Source organism: Lemur catta, chromosome 1 (genome assembly GCF_020740605.2).
Source record: "Lemur catta isolate mLemCat1 chromosome 1, mLemCat1.pri, whole genome shotgun sequence".
In the NCBI taxonomy this organism is placed as follows: domain Eukaryota; kingdom Metazoa; phylum Chordata; class Mammalia; order Primates; family Lemuridae; genus Lemur; species Lemur catta.
The window spans coordinates 84,238,324-84,258,074 of NC_059128.1; the positions used below are offsets into that span (position 1 = coordinate 84,238,324).

Genomic DNA, 19,751 nt, shown 5'->3' on the forward strand with positions numbered 1-19,751 from the left:
ACCCTAGGGCCTTTCAACTCTGTAGGAATGAAATAACTAAGAGCCATCTCTGTTTCTTGGTATTACATTTTTTATATATTCCCATTTTTTATATATGGGAGCTGTGACTAAGGTAATTCTTAGCATTTATTGTAGCTGTAACTTGCAATCAGCAAAAGACGAGGACTGATAAAGAAAGGTCCTGGCAATAAAATTGTTAACGTGGTTCACAGTATCTCTGACTGATTTTGTGACAATGACTAGGATCTTGGCACAGGATATTCCTTTTTTTTTCCCTTGGCACAAACATGCTTTGGATAAATGCCATACATTTAAATTACTATAATATGAATTCTTATCTCGGTTTCTTCTATTTCCTTAGCTGCCATTTTGTAGTTACAGAAACATTACTGAACTATTTTAACATTCTTAGCAACCAAGAGTCCTAGCCCTGTTTTTGTTTGTTTAATTTAGGGGTGGGGGATATGTTGTTTCATACTTGTCTGAGAGATTTTTTCTGATCTAATCATTGTTTATTTTTATATTTGGCTGCAATGTAAAGTTATAACTTCAATTTTAAAAATTCCAGTTTGGTTGGCTGGGTGCGGTGGCTCATGCCTGTAATCCTAGCACTCTGAGAGGCTGAAGTGGGAGGATTCCTTGAACTCAGGAGTTTGAGACCAGCCCTTGCAAGAGCAGGACCTCATCTCTACTAAAAATAGAAAAAGTAGCCAGCCAGGTGTGGTGGCGAGTGCCTGTACTCCCAGCTACTCGGGAGGCTGAGGCAGGAGGATTGCTTGAGCCCAGGAATTTGAGGTTGCTGTGAGCTAGGCTGACGCCACTGCACTCTAGCCTGGGCAACAGAGCAAGACTCTGTCTCAAAAAAAAGAAAAAATATTCTAGTTTGGGATTTTGCTATGTTAAATAAGGAAATTAAAGTCATTTAGATAGAATGCTATCTGCTGAAGGATAAAAAATGAGTAGCTGTTTTCTCAGATGTTGTTATTTCAGAAATTACAAATATTAAAAGTTATAAATCAAAATTTTTTTTACTATATTTCAAAGAGAGGAAAAATAAAATTAGACCTATCCAGGATAACTCATTCTCATCTTTTCAGGGCCATCATTATATAGGTTAGTGGTTAGCAACCTGACTGGGTAAGAATCAGAATCACCTCTAGAGCTTTTTCAAAAATATCTATGCCTAGCCAGTCTTCATTCCCTGAGTAAGAACCACTGATATAGATGACTTGGGACTATATGGTTTTCAGTCCTCCTGGGTTGCTAGTTTATTTTGTAAAACTCTCTCTCTGTCACTAGAAATTCTAGAAGCAATGAGAATAAGGAATTAATATGTGTCTATTATGTTCACTATACACCAGTTCTTTCATATATGTTAAATCATTTTGTATCAGAGATTGAAATTTCTATGAGGAAATAATCCATGACTTGAAAAAAAAACATGACAATCAAGATGATCGTCAGGGGGGGCTGGACACACTTGAAGCTCTGACTCGGGTGGGGCAAAGGCAATATATGTAACCTAAACATTTGTACCTCCGTAATATGTGAGATAAAAAACTGAAAAAGAGGAAAAAAAGATGATCATAATAGAGTTTGTTTATTAGATGGTTTTGGATAAAAGCAGTATCAAGTTTGCTTTTGCATGTTCCTACTCTCTGCAAAACAAATAAACAGCACCCTCTGTAATACCTCTGCATCTAGTAAAAGCCCATTTCACTCATCCTGCGAGACATTGAGAGCACAAACCAAACTATCCATAATAAAGGAGTTTTATTAAATTTATCAGTATCTCATAGTCATTAAGATCTTAAAATTGAAATTGATATAACACTAATTCAAATTAATCACGTTTTTTGTTTGTTTTTCTTTTGGAGACAGAGTCTCGCTCTGTTGCCCAAGCTAGAGTGCCATGGCATCAGCCTAGCTCACAGCAACCTCAAACTCCTGGGCTCAAGCAATCCTTCTGCCTCAGCCTCGCAAGTAGCTGGGACTATAGGCTTGTGCCACCACGCCCAGCTAATTTTTTCTATTTTTAATAGAGACGGGACCTTGCTCTTGCTCGGGCTGGTCTTGAACTCCTGACCTCAAGCGATCCTCCCGCCTCGGACTCCCAGAGTGCTAGGATTACAGGCATGAGCCACTGCACGCAGCCAATACACATGTTTAGAAAGGCATTTTCTGTTATATGAAATTGTTTCTGCAGTTTGCTAATTATGTGCTTCTCAGAAAACAGCTGATTTTGATTAAGAAGCACAAACACATCGTATCTGGCTCATTTTGTCTCAGAAAATTATCTTTTTTTTCCTTGTTAAGTTTCAGGGGGTCAAATATAAATTTACTCAAGAAGACAAAATACTCCATATCGAATATATCAGCTCCTTAGTGGTTTTTGTAAACATCTTTATTAATAAAGATGATACCATTATAATTCCTATATCATAATTTGTTCTTCTTCAAGATTGGCTATTCTGGGTCTCTTGGATTTCTGTATGAATTTTAGGATCAGCTTGTCACTTCCTGCAAAAAATCCAACTGGGATTTTGAAAGGGATTGTTTAAAACTATAAATCAATTTGGGGGGAGCCCCTTAGATTTTGTATTCATAACACTAAACTTAGGTCCTTCCTAGTTTATCCTTTCTTACAAAATAAATTTCTTCACTTTCAGTTTTCTATAACTAGGTTTTGTATATACACATTAAAAGATAATTTCTTATAGTGTATTAGTGTTAAACTGTGAAGAAAATATGAAGTAATTACTTTTTGAATAGTTAAAAACAATTGTATAGGTTAAATACCTCAATAGCAAAAATCTCTACATACAGAGAAATTATCATAAAGAGGAGTGCCAGAAGAGGTACCAAACTATATCAGAGCTGTATAAAATAAAGCAAAATTCTGTATGACAGAAAAATTTTTATCAGTCCTTGGGAGTTTTATTTTGTTTTATCTTGTTTTTTCTGATGAGATTCATTTTGTAGTTTTAAGCATTAGCAAAAGTTTATGTATGGAAGGAAATTAGATATAAATAATGCCTCTTAAGGAATGTGGATGAGGATAACAAAAAATAAACATCTTAGATTTTTATAATGCTTTAGATTCCATTGGTCTCTTGAATAAGACATGGGCAGCTATTTGATAGTTCGTGTAGTTTTTTTTAATTGTCAAGTAAAAATGTGTATCTTTTGGTGTGCAACATGTTGTTTTGATGTGTGTACACATTGTGAAATGACTCAATCACATTTGACATATGCATTACCTCACATACCTATTTTTTTGTGGTAAGTAGCATGTGTAGTTTTGCTTAGTCAGTAAATACCATAATCCAGTTGTGCTCAACCTTGGCTGCTATGCCAAGGTTGAAATCCCTAGAGAGCTTTATAAAATTCAGATGCCCCATGCAGCACACCAGACCAATTAAACCCAGAATCTGTGGGGTGGGATTTGGACATTAGAATTTTTTAAAGCTGTCACAGTGAATCCAATGTGCACCTAACATTTCGAACTGCTGTAGACAGTTGAAAATGCAGATGAGATTGAGCTCAGGAGAATGTGATTATCCTGAAATGGCAATTAAACACATGTTCCCTGAACTACATGCCACTTTCATTGTAATATCAGCCACCACGAAAAAAGTACTATGGAACTATCAGGACATAATGATTTGGACTTGCCTTTATCTGTGAACCAATAATAAAAGAGTATATAATCACCAGAACTCCAAAATGTCCTAATTAAGATCAGTTATGCGATTTACTATATAGACACATTTGTTTGGGGGAAAATGTCTACTGCTAAAAAAATTTTATAAGCTACCAGTTTGTAGGAAGAAACACTGAAGCACTGGCTTAATTAAGAGTTTGAGGACCTGTGTTAGCTCTACTGTGTAACTTTGAACCCATGTATTTAAATTATGCTTTATTAAATGAGGCCATTGGACTGGAGGTGGTCACCAAATTATGTATTCAACAAATTGGATTGCCTACTGTGTACTAGGCAAGGATGCAGGGATGAACAGAACATAGATCACATCCTTGAAAAGCTCACAGAAGGCAGACACGTGTCCAAAATGTGTAGGTATAGCTGTAGTGAAATGTTCAGGGAATTAAGGTAACATAGAAGTACTTCATTTGGTTTCGATTTGGGACAAAGTGAGCAACCATTCACAGATGCTTGATTTCCTAGCCGCCCTTCCAGCTGGGGCATGGACATGTGGCCCAGTGCTGGTCAGTAAGACCAGAGGCAAAGTCTGCAGGGCAGGTTTCCTTATAAAAGTTGGCAGTTGAGAAAGTACTCTTCCTTCTGTCCTGACCGTATTGTATGGTGACATGACACTTGGTGCTTCAAAGGTCATCTTGAGACTATGAAGGCCTAAGAACAAAAGCCTCCATGCTGAGAATGGCCAGAGAAAAATGAAAGAGGCTAGATCCTTGATGTCAACACTGAGCTGCTGAACCAACCTTAGAACCATCTTCCTGTGGGCATATTAAGTGAGACAACAAAAATTCTTATTGTTTGAACTCTTGTTACTTTAAGAGTTGTCTGTGGATCAGCATCACCTGGAAGGTTGGTTAGGTATGCAGAATCTCAGACCTCACTTGTGACTTATTACATCAGCATCTGGACTTTTAATAAGATCCCGGGGTGATTAAGATGCACATTAAAGTTTGAGAAGCACCAGTTTAAACCAATTTTAATTGGATATTCTCTTATATACAGTTAAAAACATCCTTACTAATACAAATATATTGTGGATTGACTGAGTGCCACTTTTTAAATAAGAAAATCAGGCCGGGAGCGGTGGCTCATGCCTGTAGTCCTAGCACTCTCGGAGGCCAAGGTGGGAGAATTGCTCGAGGTCAGGAGTTCGAGACCAGCCTGAGCAAGAGCAAGACCCCCGTCTCTACTAAAAATAGAAAGAAATTATCTGGACAACTAAAGATATATAGAAAAAATTAGCTGGGCATGGTGGCGCATGCCTGTAGTCCCAGCTACTAGGGAGGCTGAGGCAGAAGGATTGCTTGAGCCCAGGAGTTTGAGGTTGCTGTGAGCTAGTCTGATGCCATGGCACTCTAGCCTGAGCAACAGAGCAAGACTCTGTCTCAAAGAAAAAGAAAATACCCAACTAGAAAGACTTCTGATTCAGATGTAGGAAGTTGCAAGAGACTGTTATTCTCACTGTAATAACCAAAACAAGCAGACTGAACTACATAATCATAGTTTCTTATTAAACCTATTAGAGAGCTTGAGGACCCAAGCCTAAATGATTCCAGAAAGTGGTAATCCTTTCATAAAAGAAGTGATCCACTTCTGCTCTCATCCCTGACAGAAATGTAGGGAGAGGGAGGAAACCACCATAGAGGGGAGTTAAGGAGAAATCAGCCTAACTTTTAACAAACTTTTAATGACTGTGCATGAGCCGGCATGGTAGATTAGAATCCAGAGAAGCCCTAGACCAGTGCTGTCCACTAGAACTTTCTGCGATGATGGAATGAATGTTCAATATATGGCAGCTACTAGCCAAGTGTATCTTTTGAGCATTTGAAATGTGGCTAGTGTGACCAAGTAACTGATTTTTTCATTTTAATTAAATTAAACAGTCACGTGTGGCTAATGGCTGCCATATTTAACAGTACAGCCCTAGAGACAGAGTGAGAATATATTAATATTCTGGCTCTTTTCTGTGGGTCTTCATTTAGTGCTAGGGGTAGTACTCCAAGAACAGAACAGAGGCAATGAAGCAGAGCTGAGAGGAAATCCCCAAGGCGTGGGCTTTTACCTGGGGGAGATGGAGGGAAGGGCAGCAGAGCTGGGAGAATCCCTCCCAGGCCATCCTTGCTTTCACAGAATGGAGAGCAGACAAGCCAAGAGTGGCCTGAAAGATCCCCCTAAGGCACAGAAAGCAGGGAGTGGGGCTGGAAAGCAGAGAGAGCTCCCGGTTACCCAGAAAGCTGGCAGCCAAGGCTATACATCAGGAAGAAATTTCACAGTTCAGAAAAGCAGGCAGCTCAGCAGATCTCCAGAATCTCACCAGGGTTCTGATCCTAGGGCTTGCTAAAGGGAAGCTCCTGATCCTGTTCTAGAAATGTTTTAAGCCAATGAGGAATTCAATGAAACTAAAGTTGCAACAAGGCCCAGATCCAGCTCAACTGTAGAGCATATTGTTTCAGCTCTGACCCAAGAATTGTGCTCCTTTCTGGGAATGTAACTTCCTTTAGTCTCTGCTATACTTTTATACAAAATGCTCAGCACACAGTCAAAGATCCTAAGACACGTGTAAGCAAAAATATGTGACCCATATAGTCAAGAATGTAAACAGTCAGTAGAAGACCCAGAGCCTGTAGTCCCAGCTACTTGGGAGGCTAAGGCAGGAGGATTGCTTAAGCCCAGGAGTTCGAGGCCTGCCTGGGCAACATAGCAGCACCTCATTTCTTAAAAAAAGATGACCCAGAGGTGACCCAGATATTGGCATTATCAGTCAGAGACTTTAAGATAACTGTGATAAAAATGCTGAAGAGTCTGGTGGAAAAGGTACACAGCATGTGTCAAGAGATGAAGGATTTTAGCAGAGACATGGAAATAATTTTCTAAAAAAAGAACCAAGTGGAAATGCTAAAAATAAAGATATAATATCAGAAATTAAGATCTGATCTTCTGCACTCACAGGGGTTGACCCATTCCTTCTCTGGAATGTAAAAAAAGGCAGGGGCGGGGGTGGAATTTAAACCTTTAGATTGGCTTAACAGAAAATACCTGACCAGCCTTGGTCAAAATTATGAGAGCAGTGTGTATTGTGGAAGGATTCCTTGGGGTTACACTGATTTATATTTACCTTGAATAAGAAGTACACAACAGTCACTGGACTAATTATAAGCCTGCAAATGTTTCTTTTGATAGAGTACTTCATAGACTCATAAGGCCACATAGTCTCACATATGTTCCTGATAGTTTCTTGATAGATAAGAAAGTGGCAGTTCTTTAAATTCATACATAGGCCTGGCCAGGTAACTTGAGTTATAATTTTCACCTATCTTGGGAGAGAAACCAGAAGCAACATTGGTAACCCAGTTCCCACTTTGTGTGAGTACATCTTGTTTGGTCAGCTGGTGCAGCAGGTACATCATTGTCATTCTGCATTCCTTTCATATGTTTAATCTTGCATTGAACATATGGTTGTAAATATGATTTTCACATAAATAAAGACTTTAGGTTTCTGGACTAACTACTTTCTTAACAAATAACCTTGTTAGCAACCATTGAGGCTTAGAGGAATAATGATCAAAAGTTACAGAGTACCACTCAGAACATACGGAAATATCTTTTGCAATTGGAACTTGAATTTCTGGAATCATAATTGCCTCTGCCATCCCCCAAGTGACTGTAACAGTTTATTGCTCAAGAAATTGGATTGTGTTGTTTTTAATCTCTTTAAAGTTTTATAGGTTTTTTGTTTATTCTTTCGTTTATTGATTGATTCAGTATTTGTAAAGAAACTCATAGTTACTCCAAAAAGAGCCTTTTTAAATTTCCACAGATGAAAAATTTCTTTTCTTTCCAACTTACACAGCCAAAGTATTGCCTTGGAAATTTATAAATCCATATGGAAGATGAAACAAAATTACTGTAGATATTAATCTTCACTTTTCCTTCAGTTTCAGTTGAACATACTTTTAATAATGTTTATTAGAAGGGTAAAATGGTAATGAGTTAAGTAGTGGTAGTTTCAATTGAACATACTTTTAATAATGTTTATTAGAAGGGTAAAATGGTAATGAGGTAGTAGTGGAATTAACAAAGTGCTTTATTTTACAGGGAAAATATTTATCCCCAAACAGAAACCTGTACAGACTTTTACAGAAGAAAAAGTGTCTCTTGATCCAGAATTAGAAGAAGCTTTGACAAGTGCTTCTGATACAGAATTGTGTGACCTTGCAGGTATCTCCTAAAACAAATTAATTTGTGAGTGAGTGTGGAGTGGGGAGGGGAATACCAGCACACACCCATATACATTATACAATACAAACACTTGCTTTGCCTAGCATACTGCTGTGGAATCAGTAACCACATATTGGCTTTGTATTTTACACACTAAATCTGACATTTAGGATTTCATTTGTTTAAATACTCTCTGTGGTGAAATTTTTATATTAATAGAATTTATTATTTGACATCTTTTCCCATGTTGCCATATTTGAAAATCTTTCTAAATGAGTATCTTTTATTAGCTGGTGTTCAGCTAGAAGCTCTCCCACCTAAGCACTGGAAGAGTCTTCAGGGTCAACTGTGCTGCCCCATTTTATTAGAAGGCCCAGAGCTGAGTAACTAGAAAGCAGATGGAAGTGGAACAGTCAGTCCTGAGCTGTACTCACCACTTTCCAAACTTGTCTGAAGTGTGTATTGGAACATTCCATACCTCTGTTATTTTCATCATTCTCTAGCTTCTGCCTTATTTGTACAAAAGGGCATCAAAAACTAAAACCAAATTTATTTTCCCTCCTAAGTGTCATTTTTTTTTTTTTTGAGACAAGATCTCATTTTGTTGCCTGGGCTACAGTGCAGTGGCATTGTCACAGCTCACTGCAACGTCAAAATCCAGGGCTCCTACCTCAGCCTCCCAAGAAGCTGGGACTACAGGCACGTGCTGTCATGCCCAGCTAATTTTTTATTGTTTTGTAGAGATGGGGTCTCACTGTTGCCCAGGCTGACATTCTTGAGGGAAGCTACCTTATTCTTAAATAAAAGAATTTAACAATACTTTTAGTATCCTACTCTTAACTAGAATACGAATATAAATTAATGGGATTAACTAATGTAAAAATACTAAGGTTAAGTTGAAAAATCTGCCCTTTATCATCTTACGTTCCTAGAAACCTAGAACAGCAAAAATAGATCATTGCAATTTTCTCTCTTAGCCACCAGATGGAGCTAAGCACAGATGTATGTTGAGGGATAGGCTGGCTCCAGCTATGTGTCTGAATTCAGAAATGTAGGGGGAAATAACAAAGGTATTAATGAGAATGAGATTATAGGTGATTTTTAATCACTTTAACTCTTTTTATCCTGGCTACAAAATCTGTAATTTAGTAGGAAAATGTCCAGAGAATGTTAAAATTGTTGATAGAAATTTTTAATTGTAAAATTAATTCTTTATGTTTAAAACAGATGGAAGTAAAAACTATTTTTGTTTTCCTATTTTTATAGCTATTCTTGGGATGCACAATTTGATAACGAATACACAGTTCTGTGATATAATGGGAAGTAGTAATGGTGTCGACCAAGAACATTTTTCAAGTGAGTACTTAAAATGATTTGTGAATTTCAGTCCTTTATGAAATATATATGTTGTTTTCTCCAGGTATCAGCTTCAGTATTTACATACTAAATGTTATATAGATGTACTTGAAACCAAAATTCCAGTTTGATGGTATTAAGAGAGAAACCCACTGAAAATGGAATATTAAATATTATGGCTTAATATGTCAGCAAATGTAATAGGAATTACTCTCACTTCACTAAATAATACTAATGGTAAACAGTATCAAGCTAGTCAAACTTGATTTTTGTTGACATTTTATTACTGGTGTTACTGATTTTCAAGAAATCGCAACATTGCTGACAAAGAAATTACATTATAAAATCAGATCCAGCCCCTGAACCTTTCACTCTGATACAAAATATTCAATAGCCTAAAGCAAAGCTTTTTAAAAAATTCATTTATAAGGTGTTTTAAAATTACCAAGGTGATAACATGTTTTTGTAGCACATTGAAATAATATGTAAATGTATACGGTAAGAAGTGTCTCTATTCATAGTTATCATGCCCTCTGCTCCCCACACCACCACCCTAACTGTTAACACTCTAGTGTACATACCCTTCTAGACTTTATACTACGTTTATACAAACATATACATGTTATATAGTCTTTTGTTTTTTTACAAAATGGGATCATACTATAAATATTTCTTATAACTTAATTTTTCAATAATAATGCTATTGGCTGATTTTTTTTGAATGCTTACTGTGGGCCATGTTCTTCTGTGCATAGCTCTTTTTCTTTTTTTTTTTTTTTTTTTTTTTGAGACAGAGTCTCACTTTGTTGCCTAGGCTAGAGTGAGTGCCATGGCGTCAGCCTAGCTCACAGCAACCTCAAACTCCTGGGCTTAAGCGATCCTACTGCCTCAGCCTCCCGAGTAGCTGGGACTACAGGCATGGGCCACCATGCCCGGCTAATTTTTTTTCTATATATATTTTTAGTTGTCCAGATAATTTTTATTTCTATTTTTAGTAGAGACGAGGTCTCGCTCAGGCTGGTCTCGAACTCCTGACCTTGAGCGATCCACCCGCCTCGGCCTCCCAGAGGGCTAGGATTACAGGCGTTGAGCCACTGCGCCCGGCCTGTGCATAGCTCTTGAATGTGGATTACTCTCATTTAATCCTCACAACCGTTCTTTGAAAAAGGTATTATTGTTATTATCTTTAATTTGCATGTGAAGGAGCTGAGATTTTTGAATAATTAACTAGTCTGAGTGTCAACACAAAGTCAGTGATAAGGATTTTAACCCATGCAATATAGTATATCACTTATCAATGTATCATGTTTCCTAGTTAGTACGTGTATTCAGTGTTTATGGTGTTCCGTAATTTGGCCATTTCCTCCCATTTTTAATATTTATTGTAGAAATGTTCGAACATACATAAAAGAAGAGAAAATAATATATCCATCACTCAGCTTCAGTTGTTTTTAGCATTTTGCAAGCCTTATTTCATCCATCTTCTGCCCCCCTCCCCACCCCTTCCACTTTTTTGAATATTTTAAAGCAAATCCTGTTCATTTGTGTTACTTCACCTATAAATATTTCTGTATATGTCTTTCACAAATAAAGGCTTTTCTTTTAACATAACCACAATGCCATTTCAAACTTAAAAATTAACAATAATTCCTTCATGTCGTCTAATACCAATTTCACGGCCAGAAAACATCATTTCACAGTTGGTTCAAATCAAGATCCAAATAAAGGTTACACCCTCCTTTTGGTTGGTTTGTCTTTCCAGTCTCCCTTAATCTCTTAACGGTTCTCCCCGTCAACCTGTTTTCCCTTTTTTCATGCCATTTATTTCTCGAAGAAATTGGGTTGTCATGTACAATTTTCCACATTCTGGATTTGGCTGATTTTTAACCTTATGGTGTCATTTTATATATTTTTCTATCCTCTATGTTTTTGTAAACTGTTAGCTCTGGTGGCTTGATCAGATTCAGGTGCAGGTCTTTTTTTGGCAAGAATGCTTCATGAGTGGTGATTGAATCACATTAGGAAGCTTATGGAGCATGTCTGGGCCTTCCTTTTTGGGGGATGTGTTAAGATTGATTAGTGGGTTCAAATGTTGGAAGCCTGAGCCATCCTTTTTAAGTTCTTCATGAACTTTTTGCCTAATGATTCCAGCGTCACATTGACTAGATCCATTGTTTCATTAGGGGGCAAATTTCTTTAAATCTTTTTTTAGGAAGATGGGGTCTTGCTATGTTGCCTAGGCTGGACTCCTGGGCTCAAGCAATTCTCCCACCTTAGCATTGCAATTAGCTGGAACTACAGGCATGTGCCACCATGCTCAGCTCTTTAAGTTGATGGATACCCTGATTATCCTGATTTGATTAATTCACATTGTATGCCTGTATGAAAACATCTCATGTACCCTATAAAGATATACAACTATTATGTACCCATAATAATTAAAAAGTTTTTTTTAAATAAATAAATTTAAATACACGTCATCTGTGGAGTGGGGAAAGAAATCTTTTGGTTTTATAAAAGTTAGAATCCAGTTTTCCATTCAGTGAGGAAGCTCTTCTCTAGGTCCCATGGCCTATTTTGAAGAAGACTGCCTCGCCGAACTTAAGTGAGAGCGAGCCACTCTTTCCTATTTAGCAGAGCTCCAGTCGGAAGCTTTTCTTGTATTGAACCAAATCCTGCCTCTTGTCAATTTATACCTATTCTAACCCAGCCTTTGAGAACAACATGGAATTTGTCTCTTCTTCTGGATAAATCTGCAAACAACTAGCATACCTTCTTTTAATATATACTTCTCCAGGCTAAATATATTCAGATCTGTCAACTGTCCTCAGGAAAGTAATTTTCAAACCTTCATCTAAGTTGATCTTAGGATGCTCTGTGTGTGTGTGATATTTGTAAATAACAAGACACTCTTAGATGGAATTTATTGAATAAGTAAGCAGTGCATCTTGTCTCAAGTCAAGTTTTGCCCTTAAAAGCTAGAGGAGAGCAGAAAGGAAGAACCAAGCCACACAGAGATCCATTTTGAACCCCGTCAGTCTTTCCATTGTCAGTTATGCTTACTTTTTGGGGGTCATTTGCCTCTGAGAATCTGATGCTGTAGGTATTCTCCCCAGAACAACGTATTCATAATAGTTTGCCTGTTACAGGTGTTCATAGATGTCCACATATGTGCATCAGAGCACAATGATATCTCATTAAAGGGTTCAGGGATTCCAGGTCTTACTGTCTCACAACTCTGAAGTGCTACATTCTTCTGGTCGTGTGTGTGGGTATGTAAGGTGAAAATAAGGGTGAGAGTGAAGGAGGCGGTGAATATTGCTTTCTGTCTCAGTAGCTCTTCACCTCTCTCTCTCTCCCTCCCCACTTCCTACTCCGACCCTTCTTCATATGTATTTCCTTCTTGCTAGTCAAGAGCTCTCCCCTTTTTCTCATTGCATAGTACCCCCTGTGGGAGGAAGAGGTAATGTGCCTTCCTATCACCTAATTCTTCCTATTGAAGCTATAATTCCTTAAGTCTGTGATTCTTATACCAGTTGTCTGTCAAATCTCAGCGAAAATGATAAGAGATGCTAGATTTTATCATGCTAGAACTTTATCTTGAATATTGCTAAAAATAAATGGGATCATCAGGTTGCACTGTCATATATATTTGAATGGTAAAGATATATTGTAATAAGGCCGGGTGTGGTGGCTCACGCCTGTAATCCTAGCCCTCTGGGAGGCCGAGGCAGGTGGATCGCTCTAGGTCAGGAGTTCAAGACCAGCCTGAGCGAGACCCTGTCTCTACTAAAAATAGAAATAAAAATTATCTGGACAACTAAAAATATATATAGAAAAAATTAGCCGGGCATGGTGGCACATGCCTGTAGTCCCAGCTACTCGGGAGGCTGAGGCAGGAGGATTGCTTAAGCCCAGGAATTTGAGGTTGCTGTGAGCTAGGCTGACGCCACGGCACTCACTCTAGCCCGGGCAACAAAGTGAGACTCTGTCTCCAAAAAAAAAAAGATATATTGTAATATACTAGGAGCAGTAAAATAGCTGATACGTGGCAAACAAATGTTGAATGTATTTGGTATTTATATTCAATAAAATTTTATTTGGATGCTTTAAATATGTGTCAACACATAAAGGATCTTTTAGGAGTTGTGGGGAAGGAACTTTTAAGTCCATTCTGTTGAATAAATGTGTTTGTATGTGTGAGTGAGAGAGAGAAATGTGTTACCAAGTTAATATATACACATACTGTAGTGGCGTCAACCAGTGAGACTCTTACTTTTTCATCTGCTACTACAGATGTGGTGAAAGGTGAAAAGATTCTTCCAGTATTTGATGAGCCACCAAATCCAACCAACGTTGAAGAGAGTTTAAAGAGAATTAAAGAAAATGACGCTCGTCTTGTTGAAGTTAATTTGAATAATATAAAGGTAAGTGTGCTAAGCACATAAAGTTGTTTTGGTTTGTATTGCTTTGAGTCGGTTGGACCTAGGGCAAGTGCTGGGCAGTTTTGAGTATTATAGTATAATATTTTCTAACTTGCTTTTTAAAGAAAGTTCATCATACAAAAATGTAAATCCTTGACCGGGCGTGGTAGCTTACGCCTGTAATCCTAGCACTCTGGGAGGCTGAGGCTGGTGGATCGCTCGAGGTCAGGAGTTCGAGACCAGCCTGAGCAAGAGCGAGACCCTGTCTCTACTAAAAATAGAAAGAAATTATCTAGCCAACTAAAAATATATATAGAAAAAATTAGCTGGGCATGGTGGCACATGCCTGTAGTCCCAGCTACTCGGGAAGCTGAGGATCACTTAAGCCCAGGAGTTTGAGGTTGCTGTGAGCTAGGCTGATGCCACAGCACTCACTCTAGCCCGGGCAACAAAGCAAGACTCTGTCTCAAAAAAAAAAAAAAAATGTAAACCCTACAAACTATCATAAATCTCTCTGGTTTTCAAAATACTGCCTATTTCTAAGAACATTTAGCCCTTTGGGTTTTGCTTTATTAAAATCAGGTTTCTTGAAATAAAATTGAAATATAACAAAATTCTCTCTTTTTGTGTATAGTTCTCAGTTTTGACAAATGCGTACAGTTATACAACCATCACCACAGTCGAGATGTAGAACATGCCTATCACCCCCAAAACTTTCTCATGCCCCTTTGTAGTCATTCTCTTGCACCCAGCTCTAGCCCCTGACAACCACTGATCTGTTTTCTTTCCCTTTCATTTGCCTTCTCCAGAATGTTATATAAATGGAATCATTAGTACGTAGCCTTTTGAGTCTGATTTCTTTCACTTAGCATAATGCATTTGAGATTCATCATGTTACTATGTGTTTTAGTAGTTTGTTCCTTTTTATTGCTGGATATTATGCCATTGGATGGATAGGCTGCAGTTTGCTTATCCGTTCATCAGTTGATAGATCTATAGGTTCCTTCAAGTTTGGGATAATTACGAACGGAGCCAGTATACACTTTCACATACAGGTTTCTGTTGTGAACGTGTTTTCAATTTTCTTGAGTAAATACCTAGGAATAGGCTTTCTGGGATCTTACTGGGTTTCAAACAATGCAACCTTCCTCGGAGTAGGGAAAGAAGAAATCAGTCAGGAGGGCATAGAGGTAATTAATTATCAAAGAGTAAACTCAAATTATCTCTCAGATGTTGACTGTTATATAATAGCTTCATTACAAATTTCTCATTTTAAATCTTAATTTTTCTGAATTGAGGAGTGAGAGGAGGAGAACATTGGGAAATTACATGAAACTAGGGAAGAAGATCTTTATGCTCCTTTGGTGGGTGTTCCTTTTTGTGAGTGGAGGGAAGAAAGCCTTGGATAAAGCTAATATTCTTAGTTGATCACTAATCTTTTTTTTTTTAAAGTTTTGTCCTTGTGTATCTCTGTCTCTAAATAAATAGTAATGATCTGAAAATAACCAGGCTATAGGGAATTGAAGTCTAGGGTAATAAAAGGAGAAATCAGTGCCTTCAGTGACTATATTTTTCCTCCTTCAAGTAGTATAGGGTTAATCTCTCTTAATACCCTTACGTCTTGAACTAAGTGACTAAGAACAGTATATCATCATCTCAGAGATCATAGTCATTAGAAGTAGACGCCTACATCTCTCTCCTTGTGGAAAAGTAGATCCACTTTTAATTATCAGCGGATGGCTGCATATAATAAGAATAATGAAAAGTAGAATAGTGAGAGTTTCTTTAACCTAAGTGCTAGAGAAGAAAATCCAAAAACCAATTGTTTAAAAATAAAAAAATAAGTGCTAGAGAAGTACTGATACATGCTCTGCCCTGAAAATGAAAATGTAATGAAAACTAAAATTTAATGATGTTTCACATTATTGTCTTTCAAGAATATCCCAATTCCAACCCTAAAAGATTTTGCGAAGGCTTTGGAAACCAACACACACGTGAAATATTTCAGTCTTGCAGCCACCCGGAGCAATGACCCTGTTGCTGTTGTAAGTGAGCTACTATTGATAATGTTGAAATTATGCCTACATACCAGGGTATGTAGTGGTGGTTAAACTGTGATTTTATGGACAAGATTTACTTCCTTTTTTTAATTGGTGTTTTATCTCACTATTAGGCAATATAATATTTATTACCCTTTTATATTTTTTCCTATATTTCCTTCCTATGAATTTTTTAAAAACATAAATAAAATCATGTAATATATGCTATTTTGCAACTTAATTTTTCTTTTCATATCAACATATAAAGATCTACTACATTCTTTTAACATGTGCAGAGGATTCCATTTATGGATCTACAGTGTTGCATTTTTGTTAAATGCTTTTTCTGCATCTATTGAGATGATCTTGTGGTTTTGGGCCATTATTTGATTAATATGGTCTATTACACTGATTGACTTTTGTGTGTTAAATCAACCTTCCATTCCTGAGATCCCACTTGATCATGGTATGAACCTTTTCCTTCACTTGGCTTTGAGGATATCACTCCTTTTGGTTCTCCTCCTACCTCACTGGTCATTCCTTCTCAAGGGGCTACACTGGTTCCTGCTGATATCCCCAACCTCTAAACACTGGAATGGCCCAGGGCTTGGTCCTTCTTTTCTCTGTACTCATGTCCTGGGTAATCTCATTCTGTTTCATTGTTACATGTCATCTACATGTGCTGATGACTCTCAGTGCTACTATCTCCGGTTGTACCTCTTCCCTGAACTTCATACTAATGCCCAGCTACTACTCAACAGCGTTACTTGGATGTCAGGTAGCTTACATCTAAGTCCCTGTCCAAACTCCTGATTTCCATCTCATCCCTGCTTCTCTCACCCTCTTTTCTGTCTCACTCAATGCAACTTCAATCTTTCACTTGCTCCGGGGAAAAAAAGGGAATTATCCTTGACTTCCCTTTCTCACAGCCTCAAATATACATTCAGCCATATCTTCAAAGTATGTCTATCCCTGGTAGTCTAGTGGTTAGGAAAAATTATGTATATATTTCTAGAATCCAACCACTTCTCACCATTTTCACAGCTACCACCCTGCTCTAAGCCACTGTCTTCTCTTACCTGGGTTGTTGCAATAGCCTCCCGATTGAGTTACCTTCTCCTATCCTACCCACCCTAAAGCCAATTCTTTACATAGCACCAAGAGTTATTCTTTAAAACTTAAGTTAAATCATTTCATTCCTATACTGAGAACCCTCCAGCAGCTTCTTATCTCACTAAGAGTAAAAATCAAAAATTTTCAATGGCCTGATAAGGCGTTACATGAGCAGACCTCATCTCCTTTCCTTGCCCTTTGATTCTCCTGCAGCCATACAGCCTTCTTGCTTTTCCTTAAACATGCATGTAGGCTCCCAAATCAGGTCTTTTATACCATTCCTTCTGTCTAGAACTTTCTTCCTAAGATGATACACATTGTTTCACTTCATCACTTTGTTTGAGTCTTTGCTCAAATATCACCTTTTAAGTGAGTCCTTTCCTGACCACTCTATATAAAATGGCAATCCCACCCCTACCCCAGGCACCTCCTTACCTTTTTTATTTTTACCATCTGACATTACATTTTGCTTACTTATGTTAATTAGTGTGTTTATGGCATGTACAGTATGTAATAGGTGCTATCAAATTTTAAGCTGCAAATATGTTCTTCGTTTTCTAGGCTTTTGCAGATATGCTGAAAGTGAACCAAACTCTGAACAGCTTAAATATGGAGTCCAACTTTATCACAGGAGTTGGGATTCTAGCACTGATTGATGCTTTAAGAGACAATGAAACCCTGGCAGAGCTCAAGATTGACAATCAGGTCAGTGTTCTGTGATTGTAACTTTCAAAAAACGACAGCCCACACTGGTATGTAGGGCTTGGGGACTCAAGGGTGGGAGGAGAGTCCTGAAAGAATCCCTTTCTAGAAGGTGGTGGCTGAAAGAGAATGAAAGGACATTTGGGGCATCCAGAATATTAACTTCATGTATATAAAGGTATATGCAAAGCAACTCTCAGTCATTTTAAGAGAATTTAGATGACTGGCTATTTTGAAATGGAAGGACTCTTATGTATCACTCAATCCATTCTCCAATTCTTTTTTTTTTTTTTGAGACAGAGTCTCACTCTGTCACCCCGGGTAGAGTGCAGTGGCATCATCATAGCTCCCTGCAACCTCAAACTCCTGGGCTCAAGCGATCCTCCCGCCTCAGCCTCCCAAGTAGCTGGGACTACAGGCGCGTGCCACATTGCCTGGCTAATTTTTCTATTTTTAGTAGAGACGGGGTCTTGCTCTTGCTCAGGCTGGTCTTGATCTCCTGAGCTCAAGTCCTCACACCTCAGCCTCCCAGAGTGCTAGGATGACAGGCATGAGCCACCATGCCTGACCCATTCTCTAATTCTTTACCTCTGTGGTGGCAAGGTTTACATTGTAGACTTTTTGTATTTGTAGTAAGAGGCACAGAGATATACATGTTAGAAATGTTTCCATCCATAGTGGCTATTAATTTTTTATTTGAAAAATAACTGCAGTTATTTAAAAAAATACTTGGCAAATGTCTCCCTCAGTCCTTCAAAGTAAATAAATTTTGTAGACTATGAAGGTAGTAAAAAGGATTATATCTTAAAATTTAACCAGAATGCATCTTAATCCATGTTTCAGCTTACAATTAAATGATTTTTAGTATATTTGTAGAGTTCTGCACCCATTGCCATTTATTCCAGAACATTTTCATTACCCTAGAAAGAAACCCCGTACTTATTAGGAGTCAGCCCCCCATTCATCCCTCCCACCAGCCCCTGGCAACCACTGATCTGCTTTCTGTCTCTCTGGATTTGCCTAATCTGGACAATTTATATCAGTAGAGTCAAACAATCTGTGATCTTTTGGCTTCTTTCACCAGGGTTAATGTTCTGGAGGTTCATCCATGTTATAGCCTGTATAAGTACCTCATTCTTTTATGGCTGAAATATATTCTATTCTATTTGGGGTGTTTACACTTTTTGGCTGTTAGAAATAATGCTGCTATGAGCATTCATGTACAAGCTCTTGTATGAACATGTTTTCACTTCTCTTGAGTATATACCTAGGAGTGGGACTGCCGGATTGTATTGTAACTTTACCTTTTGGAGCAACAGCAAAAAGAAGTTTTCCACAGCAGCTGCACCGTTTTACATTTCTACCAGCAATGTATTAGGGTCCCAGTTTTTCCACATTCCTGCCAACACTTGTTATTATTGTCTGTCTTTTTGATTATACTTACCATAGGAGATATGAAGTGGTATCTGTCTCATTATAGTAATTCACACTTTTTTATGTCTGTATGATCATATACTGAACTTTTAAAAATTTATTTCTCTTAGATATGTTGTAGGAATTAGAAAAATTTAAAGAGACCAACAGAATCAGCACGTGCCCAAATGCCTTAGTCTCGATTTACCTTGAAAAGTGTTTTGATCTAGTTTATTAATATTGTTCTTTATTTCTGATTTTTACAGAGGCAACAGTTGGGGACAGCTGTAGAATTGGAAATGGCCAAGATGCTTGAGGAAAATACAAATATCCTTAAATTTGGGTATCAGTTTACACAGCAGGGACCACGAACCAGGGCAGCCAATGCTATAACAAAAAACAACGATTTAGGTAAGATATATGCAGTATCAAGCCGAGTTTCTGAATTCTACCATTAAGCTAATATATTGGGGGACCTTTTCACTTTTAAAAATGAATGTTAACAGAGGGAAATTACTTGGCCTTTGTTTCTAAAATTGGCACAGTCCGTTTTATGCTGATTGAAATAGAGTTGAACTTAATTGAGGTTGTAGTGATCATTGGGTCAATGGGTAAAATCAGCTTCCTGTAACAAACATGTTTTATAGCTTTAAGTGAATAGTTTTCTACAACAAATGAATATTTTGTTCTCACTTGCAAATCAGTCCTTGGAAGTATTGAAAGAAAGATTTCAACTTACAGGAAGGTTTTTTTGCCCTTTTTATCAAA

At 37.7% G+C, this 19,751-nt stretch overlaps 1 protein-coding gene across 1 annotated transcript in view; it reads left to right on the forward strand.

Moving 5' to 3' along the window:
- TMOD3 (tropomodulin 3) overlaps window positions 1-19,751 on the forward strand; it is a 70,128-nt gene that overhangs the window by 43,794 nt on the left and 6,583 nt on the right. The window contains exons 4-9 of the mRNA XM_045529300.1: window positions 7,814-7,936; window positions 9,203-9,292; window positions 13,589-13,719; window positions 15,654-15,761; window positions 17,430-17,573; window positions 19,250-19,394. Coding sequence (XP_045385256.1) covers window positions 7,814-7,936; window positions 9,203-9,292; window positions 13,589-13,719; window positions 15,654-15,761; window positions 17,430-17,573; window positions 19,250-19,394 — 741 coding nt within the window. The remainder of the gene's footprint in view (window positions 1-7,813; window positions 7,937-9,202; window positions 9,293-13,588; window positions 13,720-15,653; window positions 15,762-17,429; window positions 17,574-19,249; window positions 19,395-19,751) is intronic.